At 44.9% G+C, this 21,292-nt stretch overlaps 1 protein-coding gene and 1 long non-coding RNA gene across 3 annotated transcripts; both read right to left on the bottom strand.

Annotated features, from left to right (window-relative positions):
- Positions 1 to 215: 215 nt before the first annotated feature.
- Positions 216 to 2,401, bottom strand: LOC146667332 (zinc finger MYM-type protein 1-like). Its single transcript, XM_085409019.1, has one exon. It carries the CDS (start codon positions 2,354 to 2,356, stop codon positions 509 to 511), a length of 1,848 nt encoding a protein of 615 aa, XP_085265145.1. The 5' UTR covers positions 2,357 to 2,401; the 3' UTR covers positions 216 to 508.
- A 5,616-nt stretch (positions 2,402 to 8,017) lies between these two features.
- Positions 8,018 to 19,931, bottom strand: LOC146667331 (uncharacterized). Of its 2 annotated transcripts, none has more exons than XR_014912044.1 (3): positions 19,521 to 19,931; positions 16,174 to 18,576; positions 8,018 to 13,736 (listed from the first exon to the last, which is right to left on the bottom strand). It is a non-coding gene; the product is annotated as an uncharacterized LOC146667331 (long non-coding RNA). The 2 variants fall into 2 exon arrangements; XR_014912043.1 differs by lacking the exon at positions 8,018 to 13,736 and having other exon boundaries at positions 15,898 to 16,482; positions 18,133 to 18,576.
- Positions 19,932 to 21,292: the final 1,361 nt, after the last annotated feature.

Genomic DNA, 21,292 nt, shown 5'->3' with positions numbered 1-21,292 from the left:
CTAGCGTCTGTAAAAAACTGTAATACATAGTGAGTGAGAAAGGTGACTGGAAAGGAAAAACTCAATGCATCATGGGAATCCCCCGGCAGCCTACGTCTATTGCAGCATAACTAAGGGAGGATTCAGGGTCACCTGGTCCAGCCCTAACTATATGCTTTAGCAAAAAGGAAAGTTTTAAGCCTAATCTTAAAAGTAGAGATAGTGTCTGTCAGGGGTGTCACTAGGTTTTAAGGACAGGGGGGGCTTAGCCCCCAAGAGATGCACACGACATGAACGAACGTAGTGAATGAGCACAAAATTTCACAAACAGAAAACAAAGACTGAGAAATTGTTTTCCTACTTTTTTGGACAGATTAAACATCCTAGGCCACCAATAGATCTATTGTTTTATTTCAGTCTGCTTTATAATACAGTACAACAAAAAAACAGAGGAAATGTGTTTGCCGCATCAATAACAAGAAAAAAAACTGAAAATAAAAAAGTACATTTTTCTGGCTGCAATCACCAGTTACTTGGTGGGTGGAAGCATCAAAGAATGACGTCTGTTTTTAAGAGTGGCAAATCGGTCAATCACTCTGTTGTGACTCAGATGCTGAAGCGTGTCTTTTTCAATAGACATGACTGCAAGACTGTGAAGTCTTTTCTGACCCATTGTTTGACGCAGCCAGGAGTGCAGCCGACGCAGTGCACTAAAGGACCGTTCGCACGAGCAGCTGCTGACAGGCACTGTTAGGGCAACTTGGATGGTTGCCTTCAGAGAGGGAAACATGTCTGAATCAAGGAGGTTGTACACAGACAACATATTTTTGGGTGGACATCCAGCCTCTGTTTTCCGGGTAAGAAAGTTTCTGGCCACCAGAACCTCCTCTTTTTTCAGGTCAAGTCTGTAGTGCTTTGCAAGTTCATTCAAGTGTGGTTCACTCAAGAAGTTCTCAGATTTAGGACTGCATGCCTGGACGCCTTTTAGCAGCCCTGCATCTACACTGCAAAATCTTTGATCAAGCTCGCCAACCATCCGATCCACACAAGGGAAAAGTAACTCTCTTTTCAATGTGTCTGAGTTGTTCAATTCAGTGCGTGAACCCACAGTTGCCTCCAGGACAAAATCCTCCATTTTCCTCTGTTTGTGCCTTGTCTTGGCACCTGGTTCAGGGATACTGTGGGTGTTACACAGGGCCTTGGTTTTCTCATACAGCTCTGTAGCAAATGCATCTGAGTGTTTGCCCTTAAGTGTGTCACACACAGCTTGTTTGCAGATAAAAGCTTCTGCCAGGTCTAAAGTCTCTTTCTGCAGGAATTTGTGGAGTCCTTCGGTTACAGACAGAATCGACTGAAACATCAGTAGTGCATAGACTGCTGAGAACTTGTAGAGCTTTGCTCTGAGACCAACAGCTATGGGGGATCCAATTGCAGATAGGCACTCCAAAATGGCAGGCAATGTCTCAAGAACTGCACTGATTGATCGCAACTGACATGCCCAGCGAGTGTTTGAAAGTTGCACAAGCTCAGTTTTTGTCAATCCAAGCTTTGCCTGAGTCTCCATGAACTTATGATGATTGACTAGGGAGGTGCTGAAGAAAGAATACACACACTCCAACAAGCTGAAAAGCTCCACAGCCTCTGGGACAGCCTTGCAAGTATTGCACAAAACCAGGTTGAGTTGATGAGCATAACAATGCACATAGATAGCCTCAGGATGGAGCCTTCTAAAATGTGCTTGTACACCTCCAGTGGAGCCACTCATAACGGCTGCACCATCATATGTTTGTGCTACACACTTAAGCTCTGCAAGACCATAGTTTTGGATCTGCTGCTGAATCTCATTTGCAATGGACTGGGCATCAAATGATTTTATCTCTGCAAGTGCAAGGAAACGCTCCTTCACTGCCCCCTCTGACACGTACCTGACACAAACAGCTAACTGCTCTGCCTTTTTATCCCTTGCCTCATCCACCATGATGGAATAGACTTTAGACTTTGTCATTTCAGATACAATGACACTAGTAACTTCCTGGGCACAACAGTCAATCATGTCATTCTGGGATGTTGGTGAGATATACTGTGCATTTGATGGGGGATTATGTTTTTGAAGAAAAGCATCAAACTCCTTCAAAAGCTCCATGCACGCAAGAAAATTCCCTCTGTTTGGGCTGTCTTCACCTTCATCATGACCACGAAAAGGGAGTCCCTGTCTCCCTAACATAGAGGTGACTGCAACAATTCGTCTGAGATACTCTCTTTTTTCGACTATCTCACTCACATTTGCAGTTGCTATCATCTGTGCAACGTTTCCCTGTTTGCTAGTTCCCTGGTAGCTTTTCCATGTAACAACACTGTCCTTATGTGTTTGTGCCATCTCATGCTTGCCAAAGATGACTAAAGCTTTCTTCCAGTTCTTGCAACCGTTACTGACCAAACTATCATGTTTGATGTTTTTGCCAAACACTCTACATGGGAAGCAGAAAGCTGCATTCTGGTTGACTGAATATTCTAACCAGTTGTGCTTTTCAAACCAGCTGTGGTTAAATGCTCGCTTCTGTGTACCAAACGTATCATGTGGATAGCTCTTCAGCTTCACCTGTCTGGGCCCTGTGTCTTTGTCACCTAAATCAAACCCTGTAGTAGAATGAGTTGCTGCAGCTGCTTCATCATTTTCCCTCTCTTGGCCTGTTTGCTCTCCTCTCTCTGTAATAACTTGATCTTCCTCTGCCTCTCGATCTATTTGCTGCAGCTCCTCTGTCTCTCCTTGCTCTCTCTGACTTGAACTTGCCTGTTGACCTTTTTCTCCCTCAGCCACTCCTTCTGCCTCACCCTTCAAGATACATTAAAACATACTGAATTGTAATGTAAATTGCTAATATCATGACTTCTGCTCCCGCTCCACAGTAATTTGTTGCTCCCAAATATTTTGAAGTTACAAACATTATATTTTGAGCACGCATGTGACTAAAATGGTTGCAATTTAAAGCCCTGAAAAATATTACTAAATTACTTGAATTGAAGTAATATTAAAATAGAACCCTCAAAAATATGTGAGTCAGGCTAATTTGACTTATATACATATCTCTCTCTTTGCTCTCTCCACTTTCTAACCTTGACTCTCCTAAATAAAAGCTCAAGTTAAACAGGTCTTATATGTTGTACCGTGACTGAAATGTTTCATATTTCATATCCATATTGAGTCCCATAAAATTCTAATCAGACTGTCTCCATCACAAATGACTCCATCCTTTGACTCACCTCTCCAGCAGACGTCTCTCCCCTCTGCCTCTCTGTGCTCCTCTGCCCTGACTCCTACAGGTTAATGGGGATGGAGTGATTATTATTATTTCCACTGATGATAACCATACCTGAATGAGCTCAGCTGGACTTTTCAGAGCTAAAACGAGTGACAGAAATTAACATTATGCTAACAATTTAACTTAGTGCGCTAGCCAGGTTTTTATTTACAAAATGGGGAGCACCTGGTTCATTATTTACATGGGACTCTCTGCTGTTAGCTGGAGCTAACTAATTGTTACTACCAGCCAGTGATGAAGACTTACTTTCTTGAAAAACTTGCGTATATCCATGATTTCTTGCCGTTTGCCACATGCACGCTAGTGTTTCTGCAGGTGTATACGAGCGGAGTGTAAAGTAGCAGTGAAAACGAGGACTGGATTTTCAGTCATGTGGATGTCCCCTGTGAACAACTGGAAGGGATTGGATAACGAAGCACTGACGCTACCTTAACAATGTAAAGCGAAAGGGACCAACCGAGTTATGATCATATTTGTGTGAATAGCGACAGGTTTATATTATTATTTCTTTAAACTCATATTCCTGCATCTTTATATTGAATTTGTCTGCAAGTTCTGTAAAAAAAAAAATCGAATAAGTTAAAAAAAAAAAACCCCACCAAATTATTTAGGGGGGCTTAAGAATATTTTAGGGAGGCTTCAGCACCCCTAAAATAGGCCTAACGACGCCACTGGTGTCTGTCTCCTGAATCCAAACTGGAAGCTGGTTCCACAGAAGAGAGGCCTGAAAACTGAAGGCTCTGCCTCCCATTCTACTTTTAAATACTCTAGGAACAACAAGTAGGCCTGCAGAGCGAGAGCGGAGCGCTCTAATAGGGTGATATGGTACTACAAGGTCATTAAGATAAGATGGGGCCTGATTATTTAAGACCTTGTAGTGAGGAGCAGGATTTTGAATTCAATTCTGGATTTAACAGGAAGCCAATGAAGGGAAGCCAAAACAGGAGAAATATGCTCTCTCTTTCTAGTCCCTGTCAGGACTCTTGCTGCAGCATTTTGGATTAGCTGAAGGCTTTTCAGGGAGTTTTTAGGACTTCCTGATAATAATGAATTACAGCCGTCCAGCCTGGAAGTAATAAATGCATGAATTAGTTCTTCAGCGTCACTCTGAGACAGGATATTTCTAATTTTAGAGATGTTGCGCAAATGGAAGAAAGCAGTCTTACATATTTGTTTAATATGTGCGTTGAAGGACATGTCCTGGTCAAAAATGACTCCAAGGTTCCTCACAGTGTTACTGGAGGCCAAGGTAATGCCATCCAGAGTAAGAATCTGCTTAGATACCATATTTCTAAGCTTTTCAGGGCCGAGTACAATAACCTCAGTTTTATCTGAATTAAGAAAGTTAGCGCCAATCCAGGTCTTTATGTCTTTAAGACATTCCTGCAGTTTAACTCATTGGTGTGTGTTATCTGGCTTCATGGATAGATAGAGCTTGGTGTCATCTGCATAGCAGTGAAAATGTATAGTATGTCTTCTAATGATACTGCCTAAGGGAAGCATGTATAATATAAACAGAATTGGTCCTAGCACTGAACCCTGTGGAACTCCATAATTAACCTCAGTGTGTGAAGAGGACTCTCCATTTACATGCACAAACTGGAGTCTATTAGATAGATATGATACAAACCACTGCAGCGCAGTACCTGTAATACCTACAGCATGTTCTAATCGCTCTAATAGGATATTATGGTCGACAGTATCGAACGCTGCACTGAGGTCTAGCAAGACAAGCACAGAGATGAGTCCACTGTCAGAGGCCATAAGGAGATCATTTGTAACCTTTACTAAAGCTGTTTCTGTGCTGTGATGAGCTCTGAAACCTGACTGAAACTCTTCAAATAAGCCATTCCTCTGCAGATGATCTGTTAGCTGTTTGACAACTACTCTTTCAAGGATTTTTGATATGAAAGGAAGGTTGGAGATTGGCCTATAATTAGCTAAGACTGCTGGGTCTAGAGATGGCTTTTTGAGTAAAGGTTTAACTACAGCCACCTTGAAGGCCTGTGGTACATAGCCGATTATTAAAGATAGGTTGATCATATTTAAGATCGAAGAATTAATTAATGGCAGGACTTCTTTGAGCAGTTTTGTAGGAATGAGGTCTAAAAGACACGTTGATGGTTTGGAGGAAGTAATTATTGACGTTAACTCAGAAAGATCAATTGGAGAAAAAGAGTCTAACTTAACATCGATGGTACTAAGAGTAGCTGTAGATAATATTACATCTGTGGGATGATTATTGGTAATTCTTTCTCTAATGATAAAAATTTTATTTGTGAAGAAGTTCATGAAGTCATTACTAGTTAACGTTAAAGGGATGGTTGGCTCAAAAGAGCTCTGACCTTTTGTCAGCCTGGCTACAGTGCTGAAGAGAAACCTGGAGTTGTTCTTATTTTCTTCAATCAGTGACGAATAGTAAGATGTTCCGGCTTTGCGGAGGGCTTTCTTATAAAGCAACAAACTATTTCTCCAGGCTAAATGATGATCCTCTAAATTTGTGACACGCCATTTCCTCTCCAGATTACGAGTCATCTGCTTTAGGCTACGTGTTTGAGAATTATACCACAGAGTCAGGTACTTCTGTTTAGAGACCTTAGTTTTCACAGGAGCTACAGTATCCAGAGTCGTACGTAGTGTTGTTAAAATTATTAACAACAGGGCTATGTGGTCGGAGGATCAGGAGGAGGTCTCCATTTCTCCACCGGTTCCTGTTCCCTCATCCAGAAGGAAACAACGCCATTGTCACTCCTCTCCTCAATTATCTGTTCTGCCACCTGTTGTTCCTGCTGGGGGTTCTGGAGAACCGCTCCAGCCGTCTTCTGTCTCCGCGGGAGGGTCCGAGGAACCGCTTCAGCCACCTGTTCACGCTGGAGGGTCCGAGGAACCGCTTCAGCCGCCTGTTCCCGCTGGAGAGTCCGACGGGCTCATCCTGCTGTCTGTTATTCCCGCGGGGGGTTCTGGAGAACCGCGCCAGCCATCCTCCGTCCTCGCTGAAGGGTCCGAGGAGCCTGTACAGCCTTTCGTCTCCGCTGAAGGGTCCGAGGGGCCCTTTCAGCCTTCCGCCTCCGCTGGAGGGTCCGAGGGGCCCATCCAGCCTCCTTCCTCCGCTGAAGGGTCCGTGGGGCCCGTCCAGCAGCCTGTCTCCGCTGGAGGGTCCGAGGGGCCCGTCCAGCAACCTGCCTCGCCTGCAGCGCCACCACTTGCGGCTCCCACACCGTCGCCTGCAGCGCCATCCTCGTCTGGTCCAGCCTCTGAGTCTTCATCCTCGTCTAGTCCAGCCTGCGAGTCTTCATCCTTGTCTGGTTCCGCCTCCGAGTCTTCATCCTTGTTTGGTCCCGCCTCTGAGTCTTCATCCTCGTCTGGTCCCGCCTCCGAGTCTTCATCCTCGCCTGGTCCGCCTCCAAGTCTTCAGCTTTGCTTGGTCCCGCCTCCGAGTCTTCAGCTTCGCCTGGTCCTGCCTCCGAGTCTTCAGCTTTGCCTGGTCCAGCTTCAGCTACAGCTTCAGCTTCGCCTGGTCCAGCTTCAGCCTCGTCATCCTCGCCTGCAGCAGCCTCTGCTTCAGCCTCTGCATCGCCTAGTCCAGCCTCCGTGTCTTCGCCTTCAGCGTCGCCTGGTCCTGCCTCACCCCGTCTTGCTTCGTCTGCGCCTGAGGTCTCCATGCCATCTAGTTCTGCCTCCCCTCGCCCTGTCCGGCCTGCACGTCCTCGCCCTGTCCGGCCACCTTACAGGCCATTGGCTGGACATCGTTGCCGTTGTTGCGGCTGGCCTCCGGACCTGCCCTGTCGCCGCCGTTGCCTTCCACGCGGCAGGCCTCCGGACCTGAACTGTTTTGGACTGTTGTGCTGTCAACCTCCGGGCCGGCCCCCTGAACTTTGTAGAAACTGTTTTTCCTGGCCGCCTGTGCCTGTCGTGAGCCTGTTTTTGTTCTGTTGTTTTCCGGGCTCCAGTGTTTGCGCTTTTTTTTGTTTCTGGCTCCTTATGTTTAGTTTGTTTTGGCCAGCCCTTTTGGCGGGAGGGGGGGTGAGTTTATTATATTATTTATCATTTCTAGTTTTTGGTTTTTACCTGTGTTCTGTCTTATGGTTTACGTCTCGGTTCCCTCTGTTGCAGTGCCTGCGTGTGAATCTGTGTCTTTAGTTCAGTCTGTGTTGTTTCCTGTTTTATTTTGAAGGTCCATGTCTGATGTTAATGTATCTGGTTTTTCTTCCCCTGTTTCGTTAGGCCTGATTTGCCCCAGCTGTGTTTCCCTCTTGTTACTCATTCCCTGATTGTATGTATTTAAGCCCTGTGTTTCAGTTTGTTGGTGTTGTGTTCTGCCCTTGTCTAGCTGTGTGTTCTGCCTGCGTAAGTGTATTTTGTATTCCTAGTTTTGTTGCCCTTTTGAGTTCAGCATTAAAGCTGTTTTGAGTTCACGTTCCGCCTCCGAGTGTCTGCACATTGGGTCCTCCTACTACCACTCCTGCCTGCACGTAACAAAGACTTGTATAGGTTGATGGTGACTGGACTGAAACATTTTATTTTGTTTGTTTTTTTGTTAGGTAAAAATCTAGTATATCGAAGTATTCTAAGGTTTTAAAAAAACAAACAAAAAACCATTCCGGGTAGAGTAAATGTCACAATGAAATAACGTACCCTACCCCACATTTACATTCCAGACTTTAAAGACATTAGACTAATGAGGCAGACATTCTTTTTTTTTTTTTATTTGCAACATTTCAACATCTGTCTCTTGTGTAAGAATGTTATATTAATGTGACATTCACAATAATATGAACATGACATTAATGTGAATTATTGTCACATTATTGTGAATTAATGTTGGAAACATCTTTTCAGATAAGCACAAGACCTTTCAGAGGAAAATTTCAGACTTATTATATAGTTTCAATGGTTTATGATTTAAGATGTTTTCAAGACTGAAAGTAGGTTTTAGATAGCACAAATAAAAATCTCCTTGACTGCTCTGCCTAGTATTAATCTGTTGACGAGTTAGTGAAGGATGTTTACGTTGAAGAGCCAATTAGGATTTACGGCTCCAGCCACAAACACACATAAACAGTTCCATGTACAGATAACACACTTGTCCTGCAATAATAGAGACTGTGGCTGACACAAATAAAAACTTTAGCTGCAAGTTAAAGTGTAGTGCATCTAGGTCAGAAAAAAACTGATTCTTACAACTTATTCCTTCCAGCAGCTTCTAAGAGTCACAGTAAAAACACAGGAGCATATAATGTTCCATTTCTGACTGCGGAAAAAAACAAAACAGTTTGTTACAATTTCTGACCCAGCCAAAGTGAAACAATTACTTTCATATCAGCTCAAATTCCACAGGCGTCTGTGATTACATGAAAAAAGAGCATAGCATTCCAATTAGGCAACACACACAAACACTGATGAGGATGAATACACACACTCAGAGGGAAAGAGAGATTGGTTGTCAGCGCATACAACCGTGATCTATTCTATGTGGGGGGTCTGAGCTCTTAATGTTTGGATGTACTGTGTGCATGTGTGTAACACTGCACTACTAACTGCTTAACCAGGAGGTCAATAGTAAGCCAAGGATTTACTGTTTATTTTACCGAGGGCTCGAAAGACACGGGGAGAGAAAACAGCATATGGATAACTTCTTCTCTAACTGTGGTAAAGGTTGTAAAATAGAAAGCCAGAATATCTGTGAGTGCCTGGAGCTATTCAAACAAGTTTCTCTTGTCTACCACAAGATTGTAGTCAGTCACTAGAATTTACCACAAGTGTATTTTTTTGTATATTAAAAATGTATGATTTAGTGTTGTGCTCTATTAAAACACGATATATTGTTATTAAAACACTGGGCCCTACAAGTCTCATAATGGAAAAAACAGCATCATAATAGCAAATGTTTCCCTGATGACTTGACTACATTTGTTTATCCAGACATAATATTGCTAAAGATACACACATTTAAGTCTGGTTTTCATAGATAATGCGGTCCTAATGGCATCACCGAGCTATGACCTCCAGCTTGCACCGGGGAGGTTTGCAGCAGAGTGCAAAGTGTCTGAGATGGGAACTAGCACCTTCATGTCCAAGAGCAGGAAAGGGTCAACTGCCCATTATGTGAGAGAAAATGGGGCCTCGTTTGGAGGACTGCAAGTACACTATATTGCCAAAAGTATTTCCTCACTAGTGATGGGATTTTCGGCTCTTTTTAGTGAGCCGAACCGAAGAGCCGGCTCCTTCGGCTCCGAACCGGCTCTTCAGGTTGTTTTGTTGCTTCAATTAATTTATTATTAACAATAATATAAAATTATGCACAAAAGGAATTACTAATGTAAAAAAAGTGGTTTTATTTATATATGTTTATATATAAATATATGCGGTGGCCCCTAGAGACAAAGCACGTACAAATTCCAAAACAAATTCCTAGCGTTAACTGAACTTCCAAAACAGAGCTACCTAAATCACTTAAATTACACAATTGAAAGCATATGTTTATTGTTTGTGTATTTATACACAAGCACTCATATATATTCAAATAATTTAAAAAAAATGTTCATTTACCTGTTACTACCACACACCAAATCCAGTCGTTGGTGCTTCCTGGCTTGTGTAGCCACCAGGTAACAAACGCTCAACACTGCTCCTAGCATCCTGGAGCACTTCTGTTGTGTTTTGTACGTGCTTCGGGGTTTGTACGTGCTTCGGAGTTGGTACGTGTTTTGGAGTTTGTACATGTTTTGGAGTTTGTATGTACTCTGCCTCTAGGGGCCACCATAAATATACTTTTATTTATTCACTCCACATAAAATGTAATAAAGAAATCATATAATACAAAAACCAACTATTCACATTTCAGCTTTTAAATATTTAAATTTTCAGCTTTTTCCTTTTACAAATTTAAAGTGAAACAACACAAAACACTGCAAACCACAACACAATTAAATAGAAATTACAATATGAAAACAAAAAGAAGATGCACATTCTCTGTCATATGGGCCTGCATGAATAAACTTTCTGAATCCTTTATCATCCGCAACTGAAAATAGTTGTGGATGATTACTATACCTTTCTAATGTGACGTTGTTGTCCCTGGCTCTCTTTCTCTCTCCCTCCTGCTCTGTTCCTGTGCTACTGCCAGTGTAACTACCGCCCCTCCCCCCTTTTCCCAGCGCAAAGCACAGGGCTTGCGTGTGGAGTGAGGCGGAAAAAAAGTCCGAGAGAGAGGGTGAGAGAAAGAAAAAACACCCCACGGCTCGCGCCGTTCACGTCAAAGATCCGGCTCTAAGAGCCATTTCGTTCGCGACTGACACATCACTATTCCTCACCCATACAAATCATTGAATTCAGATGTTCTAATCACTTACATGGCCACAGGTGCATAAAATCAAGCACCTAGGCATGTAGACTGCTTCTACAAACATCTTTGAAAGAATGGATCGCTCTCAGGAGCTCAGTGAATTCATGAGTTGTTTCGTGATAAGATGCCACCAGCAACATAAGTCCAGTCGTAAAACTTCTTTGCTACAAAACATTTCAGTCAATTGTTAGTGGTATTATAGCAAAGTGGAAGCAACTGCCAACAACAGCAACTCAGCCATGAAGTGGTAGGTTCGTTAAAATCACAGAGCGGGATGCCAAGGGGCTGGCCAATTTTCTTACAGCAAATCATAACAGACCTCCAAACTTAATATGGCCTTCAAATTAGTTATAGAACAGTGCACTGAAAACTTCATGGAATGGGTTTCCATGGCCATGAAGCTGCATCTAACTCTTACCCAATGCAATGCAAAGCATCGGCTGCATGGCGTGAAGCATGGCGACACCGTACTCTAGAGCAGTGTAGTGATGGATCACGCTTCCTTGTCTGGTTATCCAATGGATGAGTCTGGGTGTGGTAGTTGTTAGGTTTAATGTATGTGTTGTAGGTTTCCATTTAAAAAGCTAGAATGCTTCTGTTTGTAACCCACACATATGAGTACGTGCACGACCTCGATAAGGGGAACAAGCGGCCTTGAGAAGAACAGATTCTACTCAATGAAGGAAGCCACCTGGCTGGGACGAGATACCTACAACATCCTGTTGTATAACCATGCTTGCACAATTACCCTTTGTAACCAAATATAGCAATTTCTCAAAGGTAATACAGCAACAAACTTTATGAATATTCATGTGTGTAACCAATAATAACAACCTGCAGGGGGAAAGCAAGTTGAAGTGGGTTGGAGACAACTGCTTCCCTCTTGCGAGTGAAAACTTGAGCTCTGTGTGACCTCGTTCCTGAGTGAGTTTCTGTTTATCCAGCAGTATCAGGGGTAAAACTCTGACAGTAGTTGTCAGGAGAATGGGACCTGTCTGATTGCACTGTGCAAATTGTAATGTTTGGTGGTGGGGGGATTAAGATGCGGGATTGTTTTTCAGGAGTTGGACTCAGTCCCTTAAGTCCAGTAAAATGAACTCTAAATGCTTCAGCATAGCAACACATTTTGAACAATTTTATGCTCCCAACTTTGTGGGAACATTTTGGGGATGGCACTTCCTGTTCCATCATGGATGCACACCAATGTACAGAGCAAAGTTCACAAAGACATGGGTGAGTGAGTGTACTTCAGACCCAGTAACACACTCAGACAGAAACTGGTTCACCCGAAAGACAAAACTCCTAAACACAGACTTAACAATGTGGTGTATGCTGTACAGTGCAGCGAGGAATGCCCAGACCTCTACATCGGAGAGACCAAACAGCCACTTCACAAGCGCATGGCACAACACAGAAGAGCCACCTCCACAGGACAAGACTCAGCAGTTCATCTGCATCTAAAGGACAAAGGTCACTCTTTTGAGGATGCCAACGTTCACATTTTGGAAAGAGAGGACAGATGGTTTGAAAGAGGAGTGAAAGAAGCCATTTACGTCCACTGTGAGCGACCATCTTTGAACAGAGGCGGTGGTTTACGACACCAACTGTCTGCCATCTATAATCCAGTTTTGAGATCCCTTCCCAGACGCCTTAACGCCCACTCACATCCTGGGCCATCCGACCTCAGGAAATCACATGATAGGGTGGGGCCAGGTTTCACAATGAGCTCACCCAAAACCCTGGCTGATTAGGACCCCCACCCGCTTTCACTCCTTGGCTCATGTGATTAGGTAGAGGATCATCAGGGGGTCCTTTGTCCCTCCTTGGGGGGAAACTCCCACTGGGTTTAAATCTGGGACTCCCCACTAATTGACCCTTAGAACTGAAGAAGCTTCTCGGAGGAGAGGTGAAACGTCTTCAAGCAACTCAAAGAAGTCCAGACGCTTTTCTTTCCAAGCTCCTTAGTCTAACCTATGTTGTGTTCCCTGAAAAAGACCTTTTTTAATGATTTTTCAGTTTTGGGTAACCTTACCTTTTTTTTTAACCTGTGGCAGTTCACCACTTACCTTTGTACCATTTCAGGCTACTCATTGGATCTGAATGACTTGAATTACAATAAATAAATGCAATAATTGTTCTAAAACTTTTGACCGGTAGTGTATGTTACTACATTTACTAACATGTTTTACACACAGTCTTGTTAATTTTGGTTTTATAGGTTTGAAATTGTTATTGACTGAACTGGGAGGTTTTTCCAGTGGGAAAAAACTAGCTTAAAGGATGAAGTTTGATTAGTGTAACGTGCCAATTGTTAATGTATTTTAAGGAATAAAGCACTATATCTGTTAAATATATAGATGATAGAGCTGATAAGAAGACAATGCCATGTCCATCCATCCATCTTCATCCGCTTTATCCGAGACCGGGTTGCGGGGGCAGCAGCCTAAGCAGAGAGGCCCAGACCTCCCTCTCCCCAGCCACCTCCTCCAGCTTATCCGGGGGAACACCAAGGCGTTCCCAGGCCAGCCGAGAGATATAATCTCTCCAGCGTGTCCTGGGTCTGCCCCGGGGCCTCCTCCCGGTGGGACATGCCCGGAACACCTCACCCCGGGAGGCGCCTCTACTCTGAGCCCCTCCCGGATGGCCGAACTTCTCACCCTATCTCTAAGGGAAAGGCCAGCCACCCTTCGGAGGAAGCTCATTTCTGCCGCTTGTATCCGCGATCTCGTTCTTTCGGTCACTACCCACAGCTCGTGGCCATAGGTGAGGGTAGGGACGTAGATCGACCGGTACATTGAGAGCTTCGCTTTTACACTCAGCTCCCTCTTCACCACGACGGACCAGTGCAGCGTCCGCATTACTGCAGCTGCAGCCCCAATCCGTCTGTCGATCTCCGGCTCCCTTCTCCCATCACAAGACCCCGAGATACTTGAACTCCTCCACTTGGGGCAGGAACTCATCCCCGACCTGGAGTGGGCACTCCACCCTTTTCCGGCTGAGAACCATGGCCTCAGATTTGGAGGTGCTGATCCTCATTCCCGCTGCTTCACACTCGGCTGTGAACCGTTCCAGTGCGAGCTGGAATGCCATGTCTAAAGTAAAATTACAAGTTGGAGTTATTTAGAGAAATAGGAGATTGTACCACACAAACACACAGAGAGATACAAAAGAACCAGCTATTAGTTAAGTCAATGGCCTTTTTCCTTGGGCCCAGTCTAATTAATGGCGTCTAAGTGTCAATCAGCTAACAAGGGAGGCTTATCTCATGGCTAACATGCTTTCCTATGCCTTCCATCTGGTCACTGTGTGTACAGTGGGGCAAAAAAGTATTTAGTCAGCCACCGATTGTGCAAGTTCCCCCACTTAAAATGATGACAGAGGTCAGTAATTTGCACCAGAGGTACACTTCAACTGTGAGAGACAGAATGTGAAAAAAGAATCCATGAATTCACATGGTAGGATTTGTAAAGAATTTATTCGTAAATCAGGGTGGAAAATAAGTATTTGGTCACCTCAAACAAGGAAAATCTCTGGCTCTCACAGACCTGTAACGTCTTCTGTAAGAAGCTTTTCTGTCCCCCACTCGTTACCTGTATGAATGGCACCTGTTTGAACTCATCATCTGTATAAAAGACACCTGTCCACAGCCTCAAACAGTCAGACTCCAAACTCCGCCATGGCCAAGACCAAAGAGCTTTCGAAGGACACCAGGAAAAGTATTGTAGACCTGCACCAGACTGGGAAGAGTGAATCTACAATAGGCAAGCAGCTTGGTGTGAAAAAATCAACTGTGGGAGCAATCATCAGAAAATGGAAGACATACAAGACCACTGATAATCTCCCTCGATCTGGGGCTCCACGCAAGATCTCATCCCGTGGGGTCAAAATGAGCATGAGAACGGTGAGCAAAGATCCCAGAACCACACGGGGGGACCTGGTGAATGACCTGCAGAGAGCTGGGACCAAAGTAACAAAGGTCATCATCAGTAACACACTACAACGGCAGGGAATCAAATCCCGCAGTGCCAGACGTGTTCCGCTGCTGAAGCCAGTGCATGTCCAGGCCCGTCTGAAGTTTGCCAGAGAGCACATGGATGATACAGCAGAGGATTGGGAGAATGTCATGTGGTCAGATGAAACCAAAGTAGAACTTTTTGGTATAAACTCAACTCGTCGTGTTTGGAGGAAGAAGAATACTGAGTTGCATCCCAAGAACACCATACCTACTGTGAAGCATGGGGGTGGAAACATCATGCTATGGGGCTGTTTTTCTGCCAAGGGGACAGGACGACTGATCCGTGTTAAGGACAGAATGAATGGGGCCATGTATCGTGAGATTTTGAGCCAAAACCTCCTTCCATCAGTGAGAACTTTGAAGATGAAACGAGGCTGGGTCTTCCAACATGACAATGATCCAAAACACACCGCCCGGGCAACAAAGGAGTGGCTCCGTAAGAAGCATTTGAAAGTCCTGGAGTGGCCTAGCCAGTCTCCAGACCTCAACCCCATAGAAAATCTGTGGCGGGAGTTGGAAGTCCATGTTGCTCGGCGACAGCCCCAAAACATCACTGCTCTCGAGAAGATCTGCATGGAGGAATGGGCCAAAATACCAGCTACTGTGTGTGCAAACCTGGTAAAGACCTATAGTAAACGTTTGACCTCTGTTATTGCCAACAAAGGTTATGTTACAAAGTATTGAGTTGTATTTTTGTTATTGACCAAATACTTATTTTCCACCCTGATTTACCAATAAATTCTTTACAAATCCTACCATGTGGATTCATGGATTTTTTTTTCACATTCTGTCTCTCACAGTTGAAGTGTACCTCTGGTGCAAATTACTGACCTCTGTCATCATTTTAGGTGGGGGAACTTGCACAATCGGTGGCTGACTAAATACTTTTTTGCCCCACTGTATATGTCTGTGCATGTGAGAGAGAGAAAGAGAAACTGCGTTACTTGTCCCATTTGACAAAGTTAGTTGGACTTACTCTATGAGAAACAAATCAGGGTTTGTTTATTTCTTTTGCACTCATCTTTGGGTCCATATAAGGGGAATTTCTGTATAGTTACTTGTGGGAAATATGATGGAAAAAGAAGTAATGGAGGTCCTTCTGCTTCTTATACAATGCTGCTCGTATAAAAGTTACTCATCTAGTCAGACCTGAAACTGCTCACACTTGTGCACCTTAACTCAAATGCTCTTGACTACTAACCCTACTATCAATATTAATGTTGGGTTCTTTTAGAAAGTACAGATACACTGGGAAAAGTTGAAGTACTAATTCAACTTCTTTACTCAAGTAAAAGTAAAAAGGTACAGGTGTCATGGTCCTGCGACCATGACTCAGTGACTTTATGTTTATGTTCTTTATTGTTATTACTTTCATTATTATTCATGGCTGTTTTGGGATGGTTTGTGTTTGGGATTTTAGACACTGGGTTCTGGGTTTGTGCTCCCTCTGTTGGTCCCTGGTGTTAGTGTTCCCCTGTCTCGTCAGGTTAATCAGGTCCAGCTGTTTCCCCCACCTGTGTGTGATTTCCCAGTGTCTCTTTGTGTACTTATAGTGTGTGATTTCCTCTGCTCCTCGTCGCGTCGTCTGTGTTCATACCCTGTGAAATCCCCTGCGTGCTCTCCCTGCTGTTCTCCCTTCATGTTCAGGTTTGCCACTCCTTTGTGTAGTTTATCCCAGTTTAGTTCGTCCTTAGTTCTGTTTGCCATCTCCACTTTATGTCTGGTATTGTTAATAAATCACCCTTCACATCTGAATAAGTGCTGCATTTGAGTCCTCCTTCCACTCTTCACACGGCCGCTGCCCCAAACCGTGACAACAGGTGCTGAAATGTACACAAAGTACGAAAGTAAAAATGAGCTCTTTGGAGGACATTTTTTACCAGCTGTTTCTGTGCAGAGCTAACTGAACCTTGTCCTATATTAACATATTGGTAAAATAACATTAAATGGTAAATGGCCTGTATTTGTATAGCGCTTTTACTAGTCCCCCCTAGGGACTCCAAAATGCTTTACACACCCAGTCATCCACCCATTCACACACACATTCACACACTGGTGGAGGCAAGCTACAGTTGTAGCCACAGCTGCCCTGGGCAGACTGACAGAAGCGAGGCTGCCATATCGCGCCATCGGCCCTTCTGGCCAACACCAGTAGGCAAACATCACTTGACCCAGTTGTTTTAGCTAATTATAAGCAAATCTACAAACTTTAATTAAGTTCAGTTATTCTTGAAAAAGTAGTTGTAAGACAGCTAACTGAGCCAATGGAATGGTGTATTTTAAGAATTAAAGTTATGTCTGGTTCCAGAGTGTGGGGGTGCCTACTGGGGTCAGCGGGGGAGCTGGCCCCAGGGAGGGGCCACTTGCCCCTCCCTTCTTCCCTCCCCATCCTCAGCTGCCTCCCTATTCCCGCTCTACCACACCCACCCACACATGCAGGGCTTGGGGTGCAGGTATGTGACCAGGGTGCAGGGGAGGCACTCCCCCTCTGTCCCCTTCTGGCCGCCTGTGCCTCAATTTTATTCTGCAACCTAGACATCCACATTACTCACACTCTCACATAACACATACATATACGGCCTTGGGGCTGGGCACGTTTTACAGCATCCAGAGGAGGGTCGGTGTACTCCAACCCACCTCTGGCGCTGGTGCCCTACCCTCAATTTTAAATGCATATAGACACTAAGGGTTTTCGGGAGGAGCCGTGCTGCTCTCTGATAGGAAGCAGGAACCATGCTCTCCTGTGTTTTAAATGCACTTTAGAACAGCACACAGCAACACTACATATGAGCGGGCGTAGGGAGGTTTGGGGTCACCCCGGTTCTGTTAGCCGTCAGGGCTGGGGGGCTGGGAGGAGGTGCTGGCCATCAGATTGGGGTCTGGGATGCGGGGCCTCCCTGCTACTGCAGATAAGGAGGTGGTCCGCTTGCCTCCACCCCAGAGAGAAGGGTTACATCTCCTGGGTCTAGGTGCGGCTTGCTCCTCTGGGGGCGGGGGTACCTGGACCTGGGATATAGAGTATGTTTGGGGAGTGTGACTGTCTGTGCAGTGTCTATTTGTGTCTTTCTACACCAGGGGTCCCCAATCCCAGTCCACGAGGGCCGGTGTCCCTGCAGGTTTTAGATGTGTCCTTGATCCATCACAGCTGATTTAAATGGATAAATGACCTTCTCAGCATGTCTTGAAGTTCTCCAGAAGCCTGGTAATGAACTAATCGTGTGATTCAGGTGTGTTGACCCAGGATGAGATCTAAAACCTGCAGGGACACCGGCTGTCGTGGACTGGAATTGGGGACCCCTGGTCTACACGTTGGGTGAGTGCAGAGTATTTGGTTGTGTATTTGGGGGTGGGAATGCACGTTTGTGTCCGCGTGCGCCTGTTCGTCTGTGTCTATATGTCAGGTTGGGTCTTAGACTCAACCTCTCTGGGTACATCTCAGGCCCTCCAAAGTACAGAGGCCTATCTCCCCTCACCACACTCCCTGCCGGTGGCTGATGCCCTCAGACGTTGGTGTGTTGGTGGTTCTTGTCGACTGGGGCTGGGCGCTCATGTATGTACCGGCTCACTCCTGGTGGCCGATTGGCAGGGCCTGGCGCCTGTGGCCCGGCTGGGCTCCTTCCGGGGGGTGGGATGCCCTCAGGCCTCTGGCCTCTGGGCCTGAAGCTCTGGCACAGCTGGCTGCCGGCAGGGCACGCGGGCACGCCACTGCAACCCCCTCTGGCCTCTGCTCCGTAGTTGCTGGGTGACCTCTCGTTTAAGGCTCTACTCAGCTCTTCCCAGGAGGGTGGCACGGTTCCCCCCCCTTTGGTGGTCCTCCTCGGGTCCTCGTACTCTGGGGCCACTGGATGTCTGGGGCCTGGATCTCCTCCATACCTGCTTCATGCCCTGGGGGACGGGGCTATGGCTCCCCACACTCCCTAGCAGATCGTTACATGGAGAAACAAAAAAAAAAAAAAAAAGGAATTTAAGTTGTGTTTCAGAATTCATCATAGTACAGTGTTAGTGAAGCTTACAAATGGTGGACAGTGTACTCAACTCTGTGCTTGTCCTGCATGACCCAAGTGCAATGTTCAGTACTTTTTATCATAATATTTTATTTCAGAGATCAGAGTATGTTGTGATGTCATTTGTCTAACAGACTCCAACTTTTTCATGTAAATATGTAGTCTTCTTCACACATAAAAGTTAATACTGGCGTTCTAAGTAGTTCTGTGCTGGGACCATTATATACATGCTTATACATAGTTTCTTTAGTAAGTATCGTTCAATGATACTTGCAGATGATACCCATGAGGACTCACACCAGTTACTTAAACTGCAGGAATGACCTCTATTTTCCTGTTTCTAAATTTAGATAAAAACAAGGTTGAAGTACTCAGCTCTAAAAATCTTAGAAGCAGTATATCTAACCAGATGCTTACTTCACACAGCATTATGTAGCGCCCCTGACTGTCTACTCCACTATAGCCGGGTACGCCCTGAGTTCTAGTTATCTTAAACGTACTTAGTTGCCCTCAGTGCAAGTTCCCCTGATTTACACACGTATAACACACAGATACACTTTTACCTTACTTTGAAATATAGATAAGAAACAGTACTAGACACAAGCTCTTATGTTTAAACCAAGCAGGTTTACTGAAGGAACTGGTAAACACCCAATAAATCAATAAAGTAAGAAGTCTCTTGCAATGACAAAATATAACAATAATAACAGTTACACAGTTCTTTACTGTAATGGGCCCCACACACACACACACTCTCACACCACCCAGTTTCCCAAGTCCCCTCGGTGCAGGCCTGGATCGATGCTAGGGTGCGTAGGAACCAACGGTCCTAAAAGAAAACAAAATGGTGCTCCTACCTGGAAACCTTAGTCTTTTGTCCACAATACACTCACGGCACGCCGAGAGGTCCGTCCCTTAGGTCGCCGAGCTGCACGCTTACTCCTTTTAGGAAGCAAACCTGATCGGCCCGCCTTGGCAGTCAGTAGCCTCCCACTCTGTGCAGGTCAGGTGACATCCTGCGAAGTCCGCCTTCATGGCTAACTCCGATTAGCCAAGTTAGCACGCCGCTAACTAGGGATATTTCGAGGCAACAGTGCAAACCAGTCCCGGCTGCACCACCTCACAGTCACGCTCTGTTACTCAGCCGTGGGCGTGGGATGATTTATCCTCACTGTCCATTGGAAAAAAGTCTCTGTAGACCCTAGCCGCATCTCGCGCACGCTTTTCTCTCTCCTCTCTTCTCTCGTGGTTGGCTCCGCTCTCTCCTCTCTCCTTCCGCCCGCTCCCTTTCAAAGTAAAAGCACCTAAACACACTTCCTTATTACTACTACAACACAGTAGAACGAACAACAGAACTATTCAGATATATCCAACTGGAAATAAAACTTAGCCTCATAAAATATACCCGGGCTACATCCTCCCCCTTCTAATCGTCTGGATGTCCTCATCAGACATCTCCCAAGGCGACTGAAAACAAATAAACAAATAAAACTCCACACATCTTGAATGTATAACAGACACTGTTAGAACTTCACTTTTTTTTTTCTCGTTTACACATTCCCCAACTTTATCACAACCCCTCTGTGAACAATAGTAATAGGTTGGTCACTAGCCTTCCCTAGTTCATCGTAGGACAGTCTCAAAACTGGTTTTATTCTTCTCTTCCCAGTCGTCCCTGACCTAAGGCATTTGCTGACCTCTTTCCCAATACTCCATCTTCCCCTAGACCTCTTTGAGAGAGGTCTTTCCTTCTCCTCTTCTGACTCTGTATCGGTGTTCTTTACATCACCAATGTCATCTGCTTCCTCCTGAGACTCTTCGGCATTGCCCTCAGATAGAAACATAGCTTGAGCGTCATCCTCCGATGCCAATGGAGAATTGTCACTAAACGACTCCTCCCTCAACACTTTCTCCACACAGTCTCTGTACCAGGCATGTGGCCTCTCGTATTCTACATCTGACGATCCAGTCGACTCCCCAGTGTCTTGACTCACGTCTCTGCTTTCTACCCTCTCTTTTCCTTTTCCCATCCTGCGAGTCTGTGGTCTCGCTGGCACTTCATCTCTGGCCATGCCTTCTGGCAGTCTTACTTCTGTCCCAATCGGTAACAAATGATCTCTGTGTAGGGTTCTCACACTACCTTCAAATCAAATCAAATCACTTTTATTGTCACATCACATGTGCAGGTACATTGGTACAGCACATGTGAGTGAAATTCTTGTGTGCGAGCTTCACAAGCAACAGAGTTGTGCAAAATACAATAATGTAAACAAGCAAAATACAAGAATGGCTACATCTGAAACTAATAAATATATGTACAATATATAATAGTACAGTGGGGCAAAAAAGTATTTAGTCAGCCACCGATTGTGCAAGTTCCCCCACTTAAAATGATGACAGAGGTCAGTAATTTGCACCAGAGGTACACTTCAACTGTGAGAGACAGAATGTGAAGAAAAAATCCATGAATTCACATGGTAGGATTTGTAAAGGATTTATTCGTAAATTAGGGTGGAAAATAAGTATTTGGTCACCTCAAACATGGAAAATCTCTGGCTCTCACAGACCTGTAACGTCTTCTGTAAGAAGCTTTTCTGTCCCCCACTCGTTACCTGTATGAATGGCACCT

Source organism: Rhamphochromis longiceps, linkage group LG6, assembly GCF_057381845.1.
Source record: "Rhamphochromis longiceps isolate RC_006_pf linkage group LG6, R_longiceps_female_GT1.1, whole genome shotgun sequence".
In the NCBI taxonomy this organism is placed as follows: Eukaryota; Metazoa; Chordata; class Actinopteri; order Cichliformes; family Cichlidae; genus Rhamphochromis; species Rhamphochromis longiceps.
The sequence above is the reverse complement of the archived record's forward strand: the minus strand, read 5'-3'. Positions and strand labels throughout refer to the sequence as shown.

Bases quoted from the DNA above. Each gene is read 5' to 3' on its own strand.
- LOC146667332 (XM_085409019.1), bottom strand. From the start codon at position 2,356: ATGGCACAAACACATAAGGACAGTGTTGTTACATGGAAAAGCTACCAG.